At 31.0% G+C, this 20,735-nt stretch overlaps 1 protein-coding gene and 1 pseudogene across 3 annotated transcripts in view; one reads left to right on the top strand and one right to left on the bottom strand.

Annotated features, from left to right (window-relative positions):
* The window catches only part of PRKACB (protein kinase cAMP-activated catalytic subunit beta), a 115,863-nt gene that overhangs the window by 45,848 nt on the left and 49,280 nt on the right, over positions 1–20,735 (bottom strand). The window contains exon 2 of one of the 3 annotated variants that reach the window (XM_023528057.1): positions 15,425–15,575. The exons of 1 other annotated variant lie outside the window; for it this stretch is intronic. In XM_023528057.1, coding sequence (XP_023383825.1) covers position 15,425 — 1 coding nt within the window. In that variant the 5' untranslated portion in view covers positions 15,426–15,575. Of the gene's footprint in view, positions 1–15,424; positions 15,708–20,735 lie in introns of those variants that run through there. One more of the 3 variants, XM_011355560.2, reaches the window with a different exon arrangement.
* Positions 7,407–7,525, top strand: LOC111736841 (annotated as a pseudogene).

Genomic DNA, 20,735 nt, shown 5'->3' with positions numbered 1-20,735 from the left:
TCATAATAATATATTTTATCTTATTGGCAATTCTTAGACCACACAATTAATACAGATTAAAACCTGAAATCTACTGGGGGAGAAATGATTGACTACAAACTCTCAGGAGAGGCATCCCACACACATGCATGCAAACCCATCCCCTCTCCCCAGGTACCCAAACAAAGAAATACAAGCTTCCTTATTTTCGCCATGTCAGTGGAGAGGTTTTAATTTTTAATCTATTCTCTCACTGAGGTTATGATCCTACATAGGGGTCTAAGAAATCCCATGTTGCATAACTCAAAGAAATTGTCTTCTGTCTCTGTGAGGCCATTTAAAACCAAAGCCTTTTTGGTTACTAAGAAAATGAAAATTTCCTTAGCATTGTCAAAGTATGCTCCCTCTTACAACTTTGGTTTTCATTTAGCAGTTCACTTTTTGTACACTGGAGGGTTACCATTACATTCTTGTAAGTTCAAGTATTCATTTAAAGGGATGTTTGCTATATTCCATTCAGCATTTATAGGTGCTGTCATATCTTCATTAACTTTTGCTCTAGAAAGATTTTCAAATTATCTCGTTTCCAATTTTTGGATTTTTTTTCTTATAAGACTAGCTTTGTGTTAAGTTATAAGACGCAAAGAGACCTGGGTGTTTGTAAAATTCGTTATTTATTTATTTTTATCCTTAAAGTTCAAAATTCTACCAGGATATATATATATCCAGCTGTTGGTGTCTTTTGTTAATCTTTGTCAAAAAGCATTGAGCTCTTTCATTCTATAGATTCTTTTTCTTCAACTAAGTTGTTCTGCTTCTTCTTTTTTTTTTTTTATTGTTGCTGTTCTTTTGTTTATTATCTGTTCTTTGAGAATGCTAGTCATTCAATTTGTAGAGTCTCCTACTTTTATCTAAAATAGTTTCTACCTCATAATTCTTGTCCTATCCATTTCTCCTACATTCTGATAGGTTTGATCAAACTAGTTCTTCACATAATTAATTTTCTTTCCTGCAGTGATTATTTCGATCTTTACTGCTTCTGATGCAGCTTTATATTCTGCAAATGCCAGGTTCATTTTCTTATAACCTTCTCTTATCATTTCATTATTGCTTCTTTTCTATTCCTGCCTCGTAACAAGCTCTCTTTTCATTCTAGTCTCTTGTTTTATCTTATCTTTCATCTTTTAATAAATTCCATGTTCACTTGAAATTTTTAAGAATTCAACACAGATGCTATGTATAATTTCTTATTTTTAAGCCCTCCCCACACATATTTTCTAAATAAGTTCACTCTCTTCCTCCTGAAAGCTGTAATTTTATCCTTTAATGATGCACAATCTCTTGTATAGGCTCCATGTTGTTGCTTTTCTTGTTTATTCATTCATAAACAATGAGAAGCCTTTCAAAACTTTACAATGCCCCCAAGTAAGGTAGATCCTCTCACCTCTTACTTGGGTGTGTTGGAATCAACTTCTCAGATCTTTTAGTTGATATGCATTTACATTATCATTTAAATAATCCAGAGATTTTCAGAAATGAGAATGGAGTCAGGACTTTAGAGTTCCTTGCTAGTGGTGATGTCCACCACATCAGGAAAGAGCCCTGTCACATCAAGAAGAAGAAAAGCCACTTTTTCAGCCTGGAATAGCTTAACAAATATTTGGTTGTCCCACTATAAGTGTTTGAAATGAAAGTAATCAGCAGTATTTGGTCTGCCACTCATCTCCTTAACAGTCTTTTTTACAGGTCTCATCCCTCCAAGTTAGTAAGAGTGAAACTACTGTTTATTTCTTTTCCATGAAGGCAAGCTACTCAAAAGTAAAATGGTTATTTAAACTTTTGTGTTTGATCATCAATCTAATACTGTACATTTCTGGGCAAGTACCCTCCCTTCCTTAACTTCAGAACTTATACACTATTTTCCAAGTTTTGTATTTTTCTATCTTCGATCAAGATCTGGAAAGGGGAATTAATTAAGTGCTTGAGCTCAAGTCTAAACTGTCCTATAATTCCCTATAAAGGGTAATGCCTTTGTAGTCAGAGATTTGCCCTCAACTACAGGTGGAACAATCAGAGTTCTCATCTGAGATGCTGACATAATGATGCTAGTTATGTTCCAATGAGCATATGAACCAAAAATTAAAAAAAAGTAAAAAAAAAAAAAATGACTGATATTTTTCATTGATAATGTAAGAAAAGTATTCAAATATTTAAAAACTGGATAATTTTTGGGCATTCATTTATTCTATAAGAATTTATGAATTCATTATTATGTTTGGGGCACTAGAGTAACTACTGGAAACGCACAGATGAACATGGCACTCTTTGACTGAAGTAGTTCAAAGGTTGGAGTTTGGAAACTGACATGATAATATGTAAGTTGAAAACAACACAAATAATTGTTATAGTTTATAAGCTTGCTTTGGGAGTACAGGAGAATCACCTGACTCTATAGATTCAGTGATGGAGGCACTAAAAAGCATAGGTAGGTTTTCAAAATTTTTATGTTAAGATCTAAATATAGAAAGGCAGCAAGGAATAATACATAGTATAGTATAGCTAGGTCTGTATTTTTATGAAAGATACAAATAAAGCAAGAAAGGTAAGTCATTGATCTTATATGCCCTACTCAGGGGTTTGATTTTTATCTGAGAGACCACGGGAGTAAGTGAAAATTTTCATGTTGAGTTAAGAAACGGGCATATTTGCATTTTAAAAATGGCAGTATGGAAAATAGTCTGGAGGGATATAAATCTAAAAGCCAAGAGACAAGTTACTGCAGTAGGATTGAGAACATACAGAATGCCTGATCTAAAAGCATTCCCAGTGTCAGTGAGACTGGAGAAAAATGAATGATTTCTGAGACATTTCTGATGTTGGATCCATAGAAATTAATGACTGAGTGCACGTTTGGGGTGAAAGAAACAAGTTAGGGATGACTACAAGGTTTCTGTTTTAAGTTCCTGCATGGGCAGTGGGATCATTAACAGAAATCAGAATCAATGAGAAAGGGGTAAATTTAGGATGGAAAGAGAGAATTCACTTTTGATCACTTTTGAACTGAACGTTCAAGTAATGACTGAAGATACGAGCACAGATGAGATAATTCAGAGAGAATGTGGCATCAAAACAGGGCCAAAGATAGATTCCTAGAGGAAACTAACATTTAATAGGCAGGAAGGAGAAAAGGAATAGCTTTTTAACAAGAAGAGAATACCACGTTCACACAATACCACGTGTATAGCTATTGACTTAGATATAAAAGTCTACTATTTGCTTATTTTTACAAATGTAACAATACTTCATTTGTAATTTTACACATTTATAATAGCTAAGGCATTAAACCATTTATAACAAGAGTAAAAATTTAATAATCTTGAAAAAGTCAGAATGTCTAGCTGTGATTACTATGATTTCTGTGGTAGAAAGGCTATAAGGGCATGACAATATGATCAAGTATATCAAATACTGTCTGACTAACCCATAGCTTTCTTGAAAGAAAAATAAAGCAATAGAGAAGCAGTAAAAATTTTCTTCAGCTAGAATCAACACATCCACTTGCAAAACCTCTAGAACACCACAGTGGTTATCTAAAGATTCTGTTACACGCCGAACTTTCAAAGAGAAAACATGCATTGGCTGGATTCAGAGAAATCAAATATTTTAAGTATGATAACCAGGTATATTCAGTTTTGATATTCATATAAATCCTAAGTAATGTTAACATGTTGATTTTGTAATATTAGCCCAAATTTAAAACACTAGATTGGAAATATCTATTAACAGTAAAATAACAGGATAATACTTATTCTTAATATTTTACATGTAAACATTTCCTTTTAATATCTAATATTCTCTAAGCAAATATCTAACCGTGTAGAAGAGGCTTATGTTATTCTGCAGCAGGATAAAAAATATTTATTGGCAATAATGAGGTGATTTTCAGTTATGTAAGAAAAGGTTCATCTACTTTGAATTCTATCATTATACAGCAAAAATTCAACCTTTTCAGGTTCTGAATTCCAATCTCATGCCTTTTAAGTGAAAACTATAGACTATTATGTTATAAAAAAAAGTCATATAACACTTCTTTGAAAAATCTTATTTGAAGGTTAACTTATAAATATCCTCTTTTTTAATTAAGCAAACGATACTAATGAATTATGCTCTAAGCAAATATTTCTCATTCTAACAACAGGATGTCTATTTTTAGCTGCAGGTTTGGCTTAAAGTGAATAGCTTTCACTCTATGATAAACTGCAGTATATACTACAGTATATTTTATCAAAAAACATTTTTTGAAATATTTAAAAAATAAATCATGTTACAAACACAAAAAGAAAACTAATTATCACAGAAGTACTTATTCTAACAAATTATTTCCTCAAAAATAGTATTTCTGAAAAATTTTATCAAAACCTCCAAAACCAAAATGTACATATTTATTTTTTCATTAAATCCCTATTTCTGAATGAATTCTACATAAAAGCAACCAATAAGTCAATAAAATTTTGACAACATCTTATTCAAGATTAGTATTTTTTTATAATCAAAATAAGCTAACAAAATTTAATATTAGAATGATAAAGCTAATAAAAAAGAAAGTTTGATTATCTTCAAGTTCAGATACAAAAAAATTCCTCTCTTATCATGGTGGGTCTTTCACTTACTAATGTATAAAACAATAACACTATCTGACAAATATAATAAATCAAACCAAAAGAAATTTAGGAACTGATTAATAGTGGTATTAGTTACTCACAGTTCTTAATGGATTTTAAAAGCAAATTCCTATAATGCCTAAATGCAAAAACATCAACAGAAAATATAATTCACTGTAGCTCTGGATTTACAATTGGTCCTCTAAAAATGCTTCTTCCTCTTATAGTTAAATGTTTAAAAAATATTTATATATAACTGCAGAGTCTGAGAGCATACTTACCACTCATGATGACAACCAACCTTTCCAAAACATATTGCTCAAAACAACAATCCAACAGCAAAGGGAGTTATGCTAATCTCTAGAGGTAGAAGCCGATGGTGTAAACACATACACTGGAACATGCAGCACACAAAAAATGAAAAGAGCTTTCTTTTGTTTTCTAAAGAAAAGCCCCTAGAAGCAAAGCATAACTGCCCAGCATGAGATATCACTAGTAAACATCAAATTAATGCCAAAGATGTGTATAACTAGATTTAATTTTCTTCAAGCTAGTTATCCTAGCCTCTTTCATATACCACTAGAACAACTCAAAATGGCAGGGAGAAAATGTTCGAACCAGGATGTATAAGATGTTCTCAATTATATCAGCATGAGTTGTTACCACGGCAACATTAGACCAGAATTATCGGTTCACTTGTAACCAAGGAGTAGCTTTTCTAAAGCTTTAATTAACCAAGACAAATAAAATATCTTTAAAAAAAATTTTAGAGCCACATGATTATTAAATTACCCCATTTCTTAAATTTAAGCATTTATCTACCCTTCTTACATCTTTCAAAGATATAAAAAATTGCTGTTTTGTTCAAATACTCACACAATCCCATGTTGAACCTGGCAAGGAACAAACAGCAGAACGATTGCACCTAAACGTCTTTCAATTACACCAGCTCTTACTGCTAGCTGTGGACCTCGCTGATATTAAAATGCTGTGTGCTGTTGCTAGTGACTATTGGCGATGAATCTTATTGCCCAGATCGCTGATAGCTTTCATTTTTCATGAGCCAGAAAGCTATACTGCAGCACAAATGTTAACCATTTAAACTTCTGAATTATGGAAGAGACTAAATATAATACTTTATATATCTTTATTGTAAAGGAGATCATAAAATAACTTATTTATAAACTTTCAATAAATTCAGCATTACAAACAGTGTCAGAAGAGGGGAATACACAAAAGAGTTACTGGCAATCATTGTCGAAGTGTAAATTTCTTACATTAAACAGGATTAAGAAAATAGATTGTTTAAAAGGTGGGCAGACTGAATGGCATGGTAATCGGACTTTTCTGACTCCTAGAGACCCAAAATTTTGTACCAAAATGTACAAAAGAATGGAGTCTTGTTAAGCAAAACTTTAGCAAGTCAACTTGCCATTTTAAAAGTTTCCAGGTGAGACAAGACTTCCAGTGATGGGGGAATAAGTAAGTCAGCAAATGTTCTCCCCACAAAACAACTATGAGGCTAGACTAAATTGTCAAAAACAATAACTTCATGGCTCTGGAAATTTAGCAGTCACAAACAACAAATTGAGAAGCATTTATTCATGACAAACTGCTGAACTCTGTATAATAACAGTGGGAGTCTGGTGTTACCACTTGGTGCTGCTCCTGTTCTCCACAGTGTAGTCCGTATAGTTACTTCTATCAGGGTGGGGCTGGCCATGACAACCAAAAGCTTTGCTGCCAGAGAGGGCTTACTTGATTTGACCAAAAAACTCCAAACAAGTGATGTTGTCAATAAAAAAAAGCAAACAAGGAAGTGTCCAGCTTTGCTAGTCTGAAGTGTGGCCTTGGTAGGGATAATGAACAGACTGGTGGTCTAGCAAGAAATTTGCGATGGTGGTCTACATAGAAAGCAGAAATTAAAGAAGCAGAGAGGGCCTACACAAGCTTACCACTATCCCTGGCTGAGTAGTAATCTATTCCATAGGGGAAACCCAAGAGGGTCTTGCAGGAAGTTAAAGCTGGTACAAACTTGAAAACCATCTGAATATTGAATGTGTTCCCCAACCAACAAACCACTCCGGTCAGCACAGACTGGCTAAAAATGTGTGAGTACAACTTTTGCTCAATCACTGAGTAACAACAAAGCTAGGCAGACACAGGGTAACCTCTAGCAGAGAAATTAGCAACCAGACACAATAGGGGATACAGTCTATAGATTAAGGCCAGGGAATTTAATAAAACAAAACAAAACATAAATAAAAACAGCCTCCGGGGAAGAAAAAAATAATCAGAATCCAAAGCTGCTACAAAAATATTATTTTAAACAGTCCAATTTTGACAAAAACATTATATATCCATATAAGAAAAAAAGGCAGTCAAGAGAAAATGTCTCTGAATGAGCCCAGATAAAGGATTTAGTAAAAAAGGGCAAAGAAAAAAATATTTAAAGAAATAATGGTTGAAAATGCCACAGTTTAACGGAAAATATTAACTGGCAGATCCAATAAGTTTAAGTAATTCCAAGTAAGATAAACATAAAGAAATTTATACCTAGACACAACATATTCAAGTTGTTGAAAGTCAAAGACAAAGAGAAAATCTTAAAAACAGCAAGAGAAAAATGATTGATCATGTACAGGGGAAAAGCAATTAATCATGATTTCTTAACAGAAATAAGAGAGGCCAGGAGGCAGAAGAATGATATATTGAAAGTGCTAAAAGAAAACAGAAATAAACTAGTTTATAATAATTCTCCATCTGGTCTACGGCCATGCCACCTTGAACAAACCTGATCCTGTTTGATCTCGGAAGCTAAGCAGGGTCAGGCTTGGTTAGTACTTGGATGGGAGACCACCTAGGAAGACCATGTGTTACAGCATAAAATAATAATAATAACAAAATAATAAAAAATAAGGGATTGTAAGCTGACAAGGTCCTTGCAATCTGTGAGGTCAACCAAGGAATGCCTTGCCTAAAAAAAAGAAAAAAAATATGAAAAAAAAAATTCTCTACCTGGGAATACTACTCTCCAAAAACTAAGGTGAAATACAGAATTCCCAGATAAATAGTAACTGAAGATATTTGCTGCAAGTAGAAATATTTAAGGAAGTCCTTCAAGCTAAAAGAAAATGATACTAGGCAATATTCAAATTGCCTGGAAGAAATGAAGAATACTAGAAATAGTAAACATATAAGTAAAATACTACATAAATACATACTTTTATATTTTCTTCTCTTAATTTATTTAAAGAACCTAAACTGTAAGAAGCAATAATTATAACATTGCATTGCTGGGTTTATAAAAATGAATATGTAATATATGTGAAAATTATAAGACAAAACTGGAGAAAAAATATTGTTAGAGCCCAAAAATGACATTTTATAATGATAGAAGAGCCAATATGTCTGGAAGATTTAATAATTAGATGTGCACTGAGGAAAAGAGTCCCCAAAATACTAAAACAAAAATAACAGAATTTGAGGAACTATATAATTCAACAATTATAGTTGAAAAATTCAATATTCCTCTCTCGGTAATTCATGAAAAAATGACAGAAAATCATCAGGGGTACAGAAAACTTGAATAATTACATCAAAACTGAAAATTTATAAAACACAGCACCTAATATCAGCAGAATGGACATTCTTTTCAAGCACACATGCAAATTCTCCGTAACAACCATATGCTAAGCAATATAACAAATCAAAGTTAATTTGAAATGATTAAAATATCACTCAAAATATGATCTTTGATCACAGAAGAATTAAATTAGGAATCAACAACAAAGAGATGTTTTGGAAATCCCCAAATATTTAAATTTAAGTCACACAAAAATCTCAAGAGAAATAAGAAAACATTTTGAACTGAATATAAAAAATCTACAAGAAATAAACATTTACGAGATATAGATAAAGCAGAGCTTAGAGGGAAATTCATAGCTTTAAACTTGTACATTAGAAAAGAAGGTCTCAAAACAATAATTTAAGCTTCTACCTTATGAAACTCAAGAAAGAACAGCAAATTAAACCAAAACCAAAAAGATCAGAGCAGAATTCAATAAAATAGAAAATAAAAGAGAAAATAAATGAGACCGAAAGTCTTACTGATAAACATTTAAGTAAACTGACCAAAAATTAAATTAAAAGAAAACACAACAAAATAAGAGAGAAGATATTAATCACCAAATTTAGAAATGACAAGACATCACTGCTGACATCATCGCCAGAGAAATTAAATGAGTTATAAGGGAAAACTATAAATAATTTTATGCAAATTATATGTGATAACTTAGATGAAATGGACAAATTCATAGGAAAAAAATTACCAAAATCAACTCAAGAAGAAATAAAATATATGAAAAGACCTATAAACAAAAAAAGTACTGAATTAGTAATAAAATTTTTTCCCACAAAGGAAAGCTCAGGTGCATATGGTTTCCCTGGGGAATTCTAAAAACCATTCAGAGATATAATGCCAATCCTACACAAACATTTTCAGAATATAGAGGCAGATGTAATCCTTCCCAACTTCTTTTATAAGGCATGATACCACAGCGAGACAAAGTCAGACAAAGGGCAAAAGAAAATTACAGACCAATCACAATGCTAAAATCTTTATCAAAATATTAGCAAACTTAATATAGCAATATATAAAAAGGATTCTAGATTAATCCCAGAAAGGCAGGCTGTTTCAACACTGAAAATCATTTTATGGAAAATACCATATTATAGAATAAAAAACAAAACTACCTAGTCATCTCAATATATGTATGTAGAAGCATTCCACAAAATCCAAACCTGTGATAAAACCTCTAACAAACTATGACTAGAAGGGAATTTCCTCAAGCCAATAAAGGATATGTGTGTGGGGTTGGAGGTGGGGGCTCTATAGCTTACAACATACATAATGGTCAAAGATGGGCTGCTTTCCTCCTAAGAGTGGGAATAAGGCAAGGATGTCTGCACTCACCACTCAGAAGCAACTTTGTACTGGAGGTTCCAGCCAGTGCAACAAGGTTACAAAAAAGATATTAATGGTATAAAGACTAATAAGAAATAAAACTGCCATTATTAGCGGATATGAGTCTATATGTAGAAAATTCTATGGAATCTACAAAGAAACTACTAGAACTAACATTTACCAACATCATAATGTAAGATCAATATACGAGGAACAAACAATCCAAAAATGAAATTAAGAAACAATTTCATTCACAATAGTATTAACAGAAATAAAATACTTAGAAACCAATTTAATAAGACTTATTCACTAAAAAATAGAAACTGCACAGAAATTAGAGAACATCTAAATAAATAAAGATATTTCATGTTTATGGATTGCAAAACTCAATATTAAGATGACAATTCTCCACAAGTTAATCTACAGATTCAATATCACCTCTATTAAAATCCTGGCAGGATTTTATTCAGAAACTGACAAGTTGATGTCAAAATTTATATGGAAATGCAAAAGACCTAGTATAGCCAAAACAATTATGGAAAATAACAAAGTTGGAGGACTTATATTACTTGATTTCACAATTTATTTTAAAGTTACAGTAAACCAAAACAGTGTAGTATTGGCATAGAGATAAGACATAATATAGATCACTGTGACAAAACTGAGAATTCAGAAGTGAATCCTTACATTTATGGTCAATTTATTTTTGACAAAGGTGCCAAGACCATGCGATGGAGAAAGAAAGTATTTTCAACAAATGGTATGGTAAAAATTGGATGTCCATATGGAGAAGGAAAAAAAAAAGGCCTTCACTCCATACCTCACACAATATTCACAAAATTTAACTCAAATAAAAGATTTCTAGATGAAAGCATAGAATAAAAATCTAACCTTAGGTTAGACAAAGATTTCTTAAGATATGGCACCAAAACTAAAATTCATAAAAGAAAAAAAATGATAGACCGAACTTCATTAAAATTATGAACTTTTAAAATTATTATTAGTTTCAAGTATACAGTACATTGGTTAGACATTTATACAGTTTATTAAATGATCCCCCTGATTACTCTATCTTCCTTCTGGCTCTAGACATAGCCATTACCTTACTGCTGTCTGCATTCCCTATTCTGTGCTCCTCATCCCCATGACCATCTATCAACTACTAATTTATACATCTTTAACCTTTCACCGCTTTCTCCCAGCTCCCCACGCCCCTCATCTCAGTTGTTATCAGATTGCCCTCTACATTTGTGAATCTGTTTTCAATTAGTTTGTTCTTTTTGTTTCTTAGATTCTGTATGTCAGTGAAATCATATGGTATTTATCTTTCTTTGACTTATAAAATTACAAACTTTTGATCTTCAAGGACATTTTTTAAGAAAATATGACAAGTCACAGAATGGGAGAAAATATTTGCAAATTATGTATTTGATAAAGAATTTATGATCAAAATATATATAAAAAAACTTTTAAGACTTGATAATAAGTAGACAGACACCCTCAGTTTTGAAATTGTGCAAAAGGTTTGAAAATACATGTCTACAAAGCAGATACACAGATGGTTTATAAGAACATGAAAATATGCTCAGCATCATCAATCATTAGGAAATACAAACTGAAAACCATAATGAAATACCAATTCATACACACCAGAATAGCTATAATCCAAAAGACCCAAGTATTAACTCTGGTAGTGGTTAGAATGTAAAATGGTAAAACCACTTAGGAAAAACATAAAATTAGAAGTTCAAAGGATAAACATAAACTTACCATATGACCCAAAAATTCTATTCCTAAGTATAGACTCAAGAGAAATAAAAGCATATGTCCATCCAGACTTATATACAAATGTTTATAGCAACATTATCCAAATAACCCGAAATTGAAAACAATGCTAATGTTCATCAGCTGCTGAAATGATAAACAAAATGTGTTACATCCAAACAACGTAATATAATTCAGTAATAAAAAAGCAACTATTGATATGTCCTATAACATGGATGAACCTTGAAAACATTATTCTAAGCACAAAAAGCTAGAAACAATAGATTATATATTGTATAATTCCAAATATCCAGAAAAGGAAATCTGTAGGGAGAGGAAACAGATCGGTTTGTCCAAGGTTGAGGTAAAAGTGGGTACTGATTGCAAAATGGTACAAAAGAACTTTTTGGAGTGATGAAAATGTTCTAAATGTCCAAACTGTGATGACTGCACAACTCTATAAATTTATTATTAAACTTATTAGTAATTGTATACTTATAATGAGTGATTTTATGGTATGTAAATTATATTTTGATTTTTTAAAATGTTGCCAAGTGCTTCTTTACCTAAGTGGAGACAGCTAGCTTGAAGCATATCTTCTTTGCTGTGGGAAGAATCACTTCAGTAGACAACTTAATTATGCAAACGTAAAGTTGATAGGCATCCATTATCTTGGGGGAATAATTTAACAAAACCCTTTGAAACTTGGTAAAGGCTGTTCCTTCTCAATACCCTATGGTACTGTGGTCAGATACATACACTACTTACTACTTTTCCAGACAATATCTTACTATATCTTTAAAGTAAATTCCAGGTTTTCATATTTTCACATGTTTATGTGTTATTCTCTTTTAATAATCTCTTCCTTCTCTGAATCTCAAAATTCTATTCTTCAATATTCTTGAAGTTCCCATCTTTTTAGTGTTAAATTGTTCTTACACTAAACTCTCACAGTAAGCTACTTACGCATTTTTAAGCAACCATTTCACAATGCCTTGAATAGTATGTTGTTTGTATGCTTGCTTTCCTACTCTTGCTTTTGAGAATTAGATCTTATTTTTTCTCTAGATTTGTTTATAGACTATGATATAGTAAATACTCAAAAAAGTTTGCCAAGTAAGTAAAAATTGATTACTATAAAGAACCTTATGGAATAGTTGCAGATGGAAAAAGTAGGTAAAAATATAACGTGGAAGGTCTTCTAGCTTAGAAGTTGCAATGATACAGATTCAGTAGACTAAGAAACAAGCATGGAAGTAAATTGTCTGAAAGACTGTATGAACTTTGGAAAGGTAAAACTGACTAGATAAAGTGGTCTGTTATAACCATTTTAGCCATCCAATTCTACCTTAAGAAATCCATATACAAAATTGCTCATTTTTTCAATATAGTATTTAGATCTAAGATTTGTATCTGCCAGAGAAATAGCCTGCCAATTCATGGGAAAGGAGGATGGGTAAAGTGTTTGGTAGTATTCACCTCTTCAGTCCTTAAAATGTTCTAATTAGACATTCATTAAGCGTACAAAGTCCAAGATTTAAATGTGCAAAAATTCATCAAATTCATCATTTTATTACTTAATACATCATTTATGATCAAAGAAATATTAAAAGCTAACCATAATAAATTTGCTATAAAAGAGAACTCAATGAATTTTAATGCTCCCATTCATTTTGAGTCACAACTAAAAGCAGAATTCCTCCATGTTTTTCTTTTGAACTTCATGTACTTATATGTGCATGGAATTAGCTGTTAAATATTTATGTTATCAAACAGGAATTCCTGTTACTTAATTTAGTAGCAAAAGATGAAACACATTTAAGGCACCTGGAAACCAAGATGTGGCCTTTATTCCTCATCTCTTCCTATATTTAATGTCACTGGAGAAGAAATGTGAAGTAAAACTTGTACATTTCATACATGCCTAAACTGGTTATTAATCTTTACTCAATAGTTCATGAACCTAATTTTTTAAAAAAAATTACATGTAGTTTCTGTGCTTAGTTCGTTTCTTAAAATAGCACTTTTGGAGCAAGCGCATTCAGAATATTTATTATCAGAAGATACTACATTCCTTTTTCTTGTCAAACAAGTCATGCAAGTAAGCTGCTTTAAGTAGCATTGAAGAATGTGGTTTGTATAAAAACTTTACATAGTCAAAACTCATTCCATAACTCATTCTGTAAATGAATAAAATTTTGTGTTTTCACCACAAAATAAACCCTGGAATTTTACAATGATAGGATTCTTCCGTTTCTGTTATGCCAGTGTTTTCTCCTACATATCAACAAATTCCGTAACAGGAAACAAGAGCCAAAAGCTTACCATATCATTATTAAATACATAAAATTATTGTGTATAGTTGATATTTTTGGGATATAAAAGAGAACTGAAAGAACACTTGATTAATGAACATTCAGTTACTATTTAAGTATTTGTTATATTATGCCTATTATTTGCAGTTAAAAGGTTTATACCTAATTTTACTTTGTGCCCAATGATCTTATTTATTTTGTGACATCGAAGTAAAGAAAAACAGCATTTTATCAGTCTGTATTTTTCCTCATGATATTATCTTCCATATCTAAATTCTGAAATGTGTTTCAGAAAACATCACAGGCCCCATACATGTTTAAAATGATGTGAGTATAGTTCAAACGTAATTTTTAATTATTAAAAGCCCATGATATTCATTCAAGATACATTTATTGAACGCCCACTATTTGGAGGAACAAGTACTAGTGAAACAGAAATTAGTTCAGTACTATCTTCATTCTTCATTGAAATTTTAATTAAAAGGTCTTTAAAATGCATAAAAATGATTTCCAAAAGGCCTTAGGAGATGGCAATTTAACAATAAGGCAAATAGAATGAATAACAACATTTGTTGCATGATAAATTTTAATAATGTACTGTTATTTCAAAATTGATCAGTTCACTAACTTGATATTTTAGATTTCTCGCCTATCAACTTACTATATGGTAAGAATTATTTATAAATAAAATCCTTAGAGTAAAAACAATGTACAAATATACGTTCTTTACTTTCTCCCTAAAATAGCTTGAAAGTAAAAAAAAATCTGTACAAACCGCAAAGTAAATTTTACAAACAACTTTTTTCTTTTTAGATGAGTTTTCTTCCTTAACTGCTATGGAATATGTAAGCAGAAAGAGGCAAACCCCAGTGCTTTTTGATGATCAAAAAAACACACCAAAAAGGGCAAAAGTACTAAGACTAATTCTATTGTCCCTTTAATCAGAGTGACAAAAATACTTGGGGGAGGATCCAAGGTGATATGTGGAATGGAGGCACTTGGTATTGTTTATATGTATGTGAAATTTATCTTTTCAAATGCATGTCACCAAAAATAGTTACACATCACCATTTTAGCAAAGGAGGCAGTTAAGTCCAAACATTTTAATATTCCTGGAAAGAATGTGATGCATGTATAAACAACTTTGCCCCCCTTTAACCATAATTATGAGTAAAATAAATATAATTATGAATGCTTTTGATTTTTAAAATGTTACAAGTTCATATAAACTAATCATACTATGCTTTTTATATTAGAAACCCTGCCTGTAAAACTGAAATAACTTTCACATATGCATTTAAAAATAAAAGTTGGCAAACATAATAGAAATTTAATTAAAAATTCAAGTTTTTGCCCCTTTCAAATTTTAAGGCTTATATATACAAGACATTTTTTAGAATAAACTGATCATTGTTTCTAAATTTTAGACATTTCACTTTTATATGAGAACATAAAAATAAAAACAAAAAGACAGTAACACACTAGAAATGATGTAAAAAATTTGTATAAGTTTCCCACTGACATTCAGCTTAAATAGTTGTAGATAAAACAATGAACTGCATGGTTTGGCTCAATTTATAATCAAGTTTTTGTAAAATTTTTTCAACTTCAACTTGCAAAACGTCCTTGTGCAAATCATAAAAAGACAAACAAAACATAGCTCTTTATGTTTGATCCTAAAACTCCAATTAGTATTTTAACTTCTAGTTATAATATTATCATTAAAAAAAAAAACTTACTTGATCTGTCCCATAACGCAGTATGTTCAGAGAAATGAAGGCTGTCATTTTCCAGAGCTGTTTTCTGATCATGTGTAGTACCTTTAGAGTGTCTATGAAATAATCGGCTAGCAAAACCTTCCAACTTCTGAAGAGCAGTTGTACCTGTATACTGGTTACAGGATAGTTCTCTATAAGCTGCCATTTATGTGCATTTACACTTTACTTAAAGTAACTAAAAATATTTTCAGAAGGAGCTCAACAACTTCTTACACAGAAGCTAAGAGCTATGCATGTGTCAAACTTCCTGTTTGCAGGGTATTCAAACCACTACTGCTGTTCTGTTTCCTGTTAATATAAAACAGCACATTACCGAGCCTTTCTTAGCAGAACTCTCCATCTCAACTAGAGGTGGAGATTTTAATGACTTGAAATATTGGCTTAAAAGGCTCTATGTTTAAGATTATTTTAATATCAATATACAGGTTAACAAGAGCATTAAATATAAAGCTTTATACATACAGAGCAGGCTAAAAAGTTTTTTTTAAAAAAGGAAAACTAGTTAAATATGTTTTACAACCCTATGCCAACAACTAAGGCTAAACCACTCCCCAAATATATAATATGTTAAAAAGGTTATTTTTTTTTCTAGGAAGTCAGCTAATATGAAGATTTTATAAATCCTTATAAGCAGTTAACTTTTCATCAAAAATGGGTATGGAATGGATATTCCAAAACTCTCATAAAACAAATTTATAACACATATGTTTTAACTAAAAAAAAAATCTGAACTAGCACTAAAAAAAGAACTGAATGTTGCTAACTCATTGACTTAAATCTAATATATACAGGAACTATGAAAACTCAGTGTCAGTACTGCTTATCAAACTTACAATCTGCTGACAAGTGCTTATGAGTGATACATTTTAAAACATTTTAAAATTTAAAAAATATGTATAAGATTTAAAATGATATAAAATCAATCACAGCAAGAAATTTCAACTGAGGGGAAAAAATTCCTTTTAGTTGAATGAGACATGTTAACTTTAAACTTAATGATGAGAACTATAGCTTCCCCGGTCCTTGATTTAGGGGTCTTGCCTTAGACATAGCTCCTTTGATTAAAAGTGAATAATATTTGTCATTGTCCATTTGAAGGAAAAAGTAACCTGTGACATATAACAATGATTTTCAGTACTTGCCTTCTTTTACTAATTAAAAGTGAGAAGTCTGTGTGGTTTTCTCTTTGGAAGCTCTAAATAAGGGAAAGAAAATGAAAGGAAGAAAGAAGGAAGGAAGGAAGAAAGGAAGGAAGGAAGGGAGGGAGGGAGGAAGAGCCTTTAAAAAATCAATCTAAACAATATCTTAGTCCAAGTTTCTTGCCAGCCACTTGACAAAGAGAATAGGAACAAAACTGTAATCAAATAAGAAACACAGCACGAAACATTGACTAATTAATTTTACCAAGTAACAGCTCATTTGTGTACACTGTTTTGTGTAATATAATTAGTATCAATCTAAACAAATACACATTATCTATAAGACTAAACTTAAATGCAACAGTTTCTGTATAAATGTGTATGTAATAATAGATAATTTGTTTCACATCTGATAGTGTTTTAACACAAAACGGACGGACACTGAACAAATGTCTGCAGTCTTTAACAAATATCTACAGAGCCTGGACTGACTCTGTATGGGTAGAAATGGATAAAATTCCTGAATTCTTTGACTTGCTCTTTTGGGAGAAATTCTATTCACCCTCAAAGCTTACCATAAATGTCACCTCCTCCCTGAAGTTTTCCACATGCTTCCCAGAAAAATAAACTGCTCTCTTCTCTGTTTCCATTGATTTTATAATTTCATGTTAAAATTTGCTGCTTATAAATGTATGCCTTGAATTGAATTACTCAGATTCAAAATGGAATGTATGTATTAAATACTCAATAAATATATGTAGAAGTAGTCACTCATTTTTAACAAATTAAAAGTCTAAGTAGAATCATCACTTGAAAATATTTTAATTTTATTTGATAGGACCATAGTGGTTCATATATAAAAATGACAGTAATAGAAGTTATATCATCGAACTCCTTTTTCTTTATATTCAGTGACTAAATTTTATTCATTCTTGAGTTTCATTTTTATTAATGCAAATGTGAATTTCTAAAAATAACTTCTGGTTTTCCCTACTTTCAGGCATTCCTTTCAATCACTCATCTCTGACATTATTAATTTTCCCCAAATATTACACTCATGGTATTCCCTTGCCAACTGCATGACCTAATCCTAATATTTTAGCCCGACCATATTCATTTTTAACACATGTCTAGACAGACTTATATCCACTGATGCTTGAGTTTATAGAACATTAATATTAATTTTTTAAATGCATAAACCTTACAAAATTACTATAGGAAAAAAAACTTCAATGAACGATTACCAAGAAAACTCTACATTTGAAATCTGTATATATATTTTTTCCAATAAAACTGTTTCTATTTCTTACAAAGTCCTTATAGAAAATAGAATCTTTAGTCACAGAGCAATGTTTCTATATATGGTAATGTGACCAGGAAGCTGTTGCAATGAAAGTACTTAGGCAATTTGATTTTTATTAAAAAGAACTCTACTGGCATCTACTGCTAGAAAGAAACAACTACAGCTTTAACTAAAACTGAATTCTTTCATAATTCAAATTAATCTTAAGTATATTGCTTGTTGATGTTTTTTTCCAAAAATCTAAAATGTACTAATATGTCTAGCCATGTACCCAAAATTTGCTGTAATAGCATATCTTATACTCTATTAATAGTTTCATTAAAGTATGATAAACTAGAGAGTAATCAACTTATGAAATCATTATTCATTCTACATTGATTTTAGAAATTATAACAATTTTTGAAGTTGAATCTCTTTCGATTGTCATGATACTACAAAATACTGGTTTCTTATATTTAATAATAGTAATGATACCTTACACTTACCAAGCACTTTACAACATATAAAATGATTTCCATTGGGTCATGAGATCTTTACAGATGAAGTAAGCAGGGAAGGTATTATCCGTATTTTAAAATGAGAAAACAAGTTTAGAAACATTGACTTTCCCAAAGTCACCTAGGTCTTATAATTCTTAGATTAGGGCTCCTTTGTACTGCACGACAGTGATTACCAAAAGAAGTAAACATTTTTTTTTCAAGTGCAGTACTTTTCAAGCAAGGGTGGGGAAATGGAAATGAAAAGTAGGACGTGAGATTGGTTCCTGAATATACTGTCCAGAGTGTGATAATCTGCTATGAGAATGTTTTCATTCAGATGGTCACCTAATAGCCATGCAATTTAACTGTCCACATTTATGTTTGAAATCATGTTGAGGCCAAACAGCACTATGTACTTTAGAGTTTGAAAGTTAAAGAAAAGAAAAATGTGAAAGTATATTTGATACATAAATGATATATTTGCTCCACGTGGAAGGCGAATGATAAGACCATGACCTTGCTATTTAAATAAAGCTTTCTGGATAACAGTTTTGCCTTTCTAAAAATGTTATAAATGGATTCATACCTTTTATAAATGAATTAAACCTTTTACAACTGTGTTTTTTACATTTAAGATTGTGTAGAAATTGAGGTTCATCCATTTTGTGCCTTTCAATAGTTGAGTCATTTTTATTGTTGAATCCATTGTATGGATTTATCACAATTTATATATCCACTCACCATTGAATAGCCTTTGCGCCTTTGTCCAATATCAATTAATCATAATAATGTGGGTCTATCCTGGACTCTATTCTGCTCCACTGATCTATCTAAGTGTCAATTCTTTCATCAGTCCAATACTGTATTGATTACTGTAGCTTTCTAGTGTCTTAAATCTGATAGTGTAAATCTTTCAACATTTCTTTTTCTAAATTGTTATGGCTATTATAATTCCTTTACCTTTCCACATAAATTTTAAACGTTTGTATATGTCTATAAAACAATATTGCTGGGACTTCACTGAAATTGTGTTTATTGGAAAAATGGCATCTTAACTATGTTGTCTTTCAATCTATAATCATAGTCTTTTCATTTACTTGGGTCTTTTCTTTTTTCATTGTTTTATAGTTTCAGCATACAGACTATGCACTATTTAGTTAGACTTATACCTAAATATTTATTTTTTAATGGGAGCTATTGCAAATGGCACTTTAAAATATTTATAATTGTTCATTGCTGGTATATAGAAACATATACTACATACTAGTATATAGTATATATTTGTATATATTAACCTCGCATTCTGTAACATTACTAAATTCGTTAGTTTTAGTAATCTTTCTTTTTGTAAATTTTGGGGGATTTTCTGTGTAAGTAATCATGTCATCTTTGAACAGATGGTTTATTTCTTCTTTTTTAATCTCTGCCTTTTATTTATTTTTCTCCCACTGGCTAAGACTTCCAGTAATATGCTTAACAAGAGTGGTGAGAATGAATATCTTTGCCTTATTCCCAGGCTTAGGAAGAAACCATTCAGTTTTCCATCATTAATTATGATATCAGTGGTACACACTTTTTGTAGATGCCCCTACTTAGATAAGAAAGTTTTCTATTCCTAGTTATCTTAGAGTGATGTTAAATTTTATCTAATGCTTTTTAAGCATGTTAATATCACATGAAGTAATATGGTTTTACTTCTTTCATCTGATATGATGGATTACAGTAACTGATTTCTAATTATTGAACCAGCCTGGAATTCCCAGGATAATTAGCTCTTGGTCTTGGTGTAATATTCTTTTTATATATTACTGAGTTCAATTTAATAATATTTTATTGATATTTTTTGTGTATAAGTTTACAAGAGATATTGTTTTGCAGTTTTATTTTCATGTACTGTTAATTGATAATCGGTTAAAGATGGCCTCATAAAATAAGTTGGGAAATATTGTTTTTTTCCTTTTGTCTTCAATTTTCTGAAAGAGAGTGAGGAGAACTGGTATCATCATTTCTTCCTTAAATATTTGGTAAAATTTTTCAGGAAAGCTATCTGGGCCAGGAGTTCTTCTTTGAGAGGCTACAAATACTAATTCAGTTTCTTTAATAGATATAGTACTATTAAGTTAAATTTTGACATACTGTATTTTTATTCAGTTAAAAATATTTTCTAATTTCCATTAAGACTTTATCTTTGGCCATGGAATATTTAAAGTGTGTTGTTTAAATTTCCAAGTATTTGAGGATTTTTCTGATATGTTTCTGTTATTGATTCTAGATTAATTCCATTATGGTCAGAGAACATATTTTATATGATTTTTAATTCTTTTAAATTTGCTAAGGTTTGATTTTTGAAC

The sequence above is a fragment of the Pteropus vampyrus genome, unplaced genomic scaffold, assembly GCF_000151845.1.
Source record: "Pteropus vampyrus isolate Shadow unplaced genomic scaffold, Pvam_2.0 Scaffold22, whole genome shotgun sequence".
In the NCBI taxonomy this organism is placed as follows: domain Eukaryota; kingdom Metazoa; phylum Chordata; class Mammalia; order Chiroptera; family Pteropodidae; genus Pteropus; species Pteropus vampyrus.
This window is presented reverse-complemented; position numbering and strand designations above follow the sequence as displayed.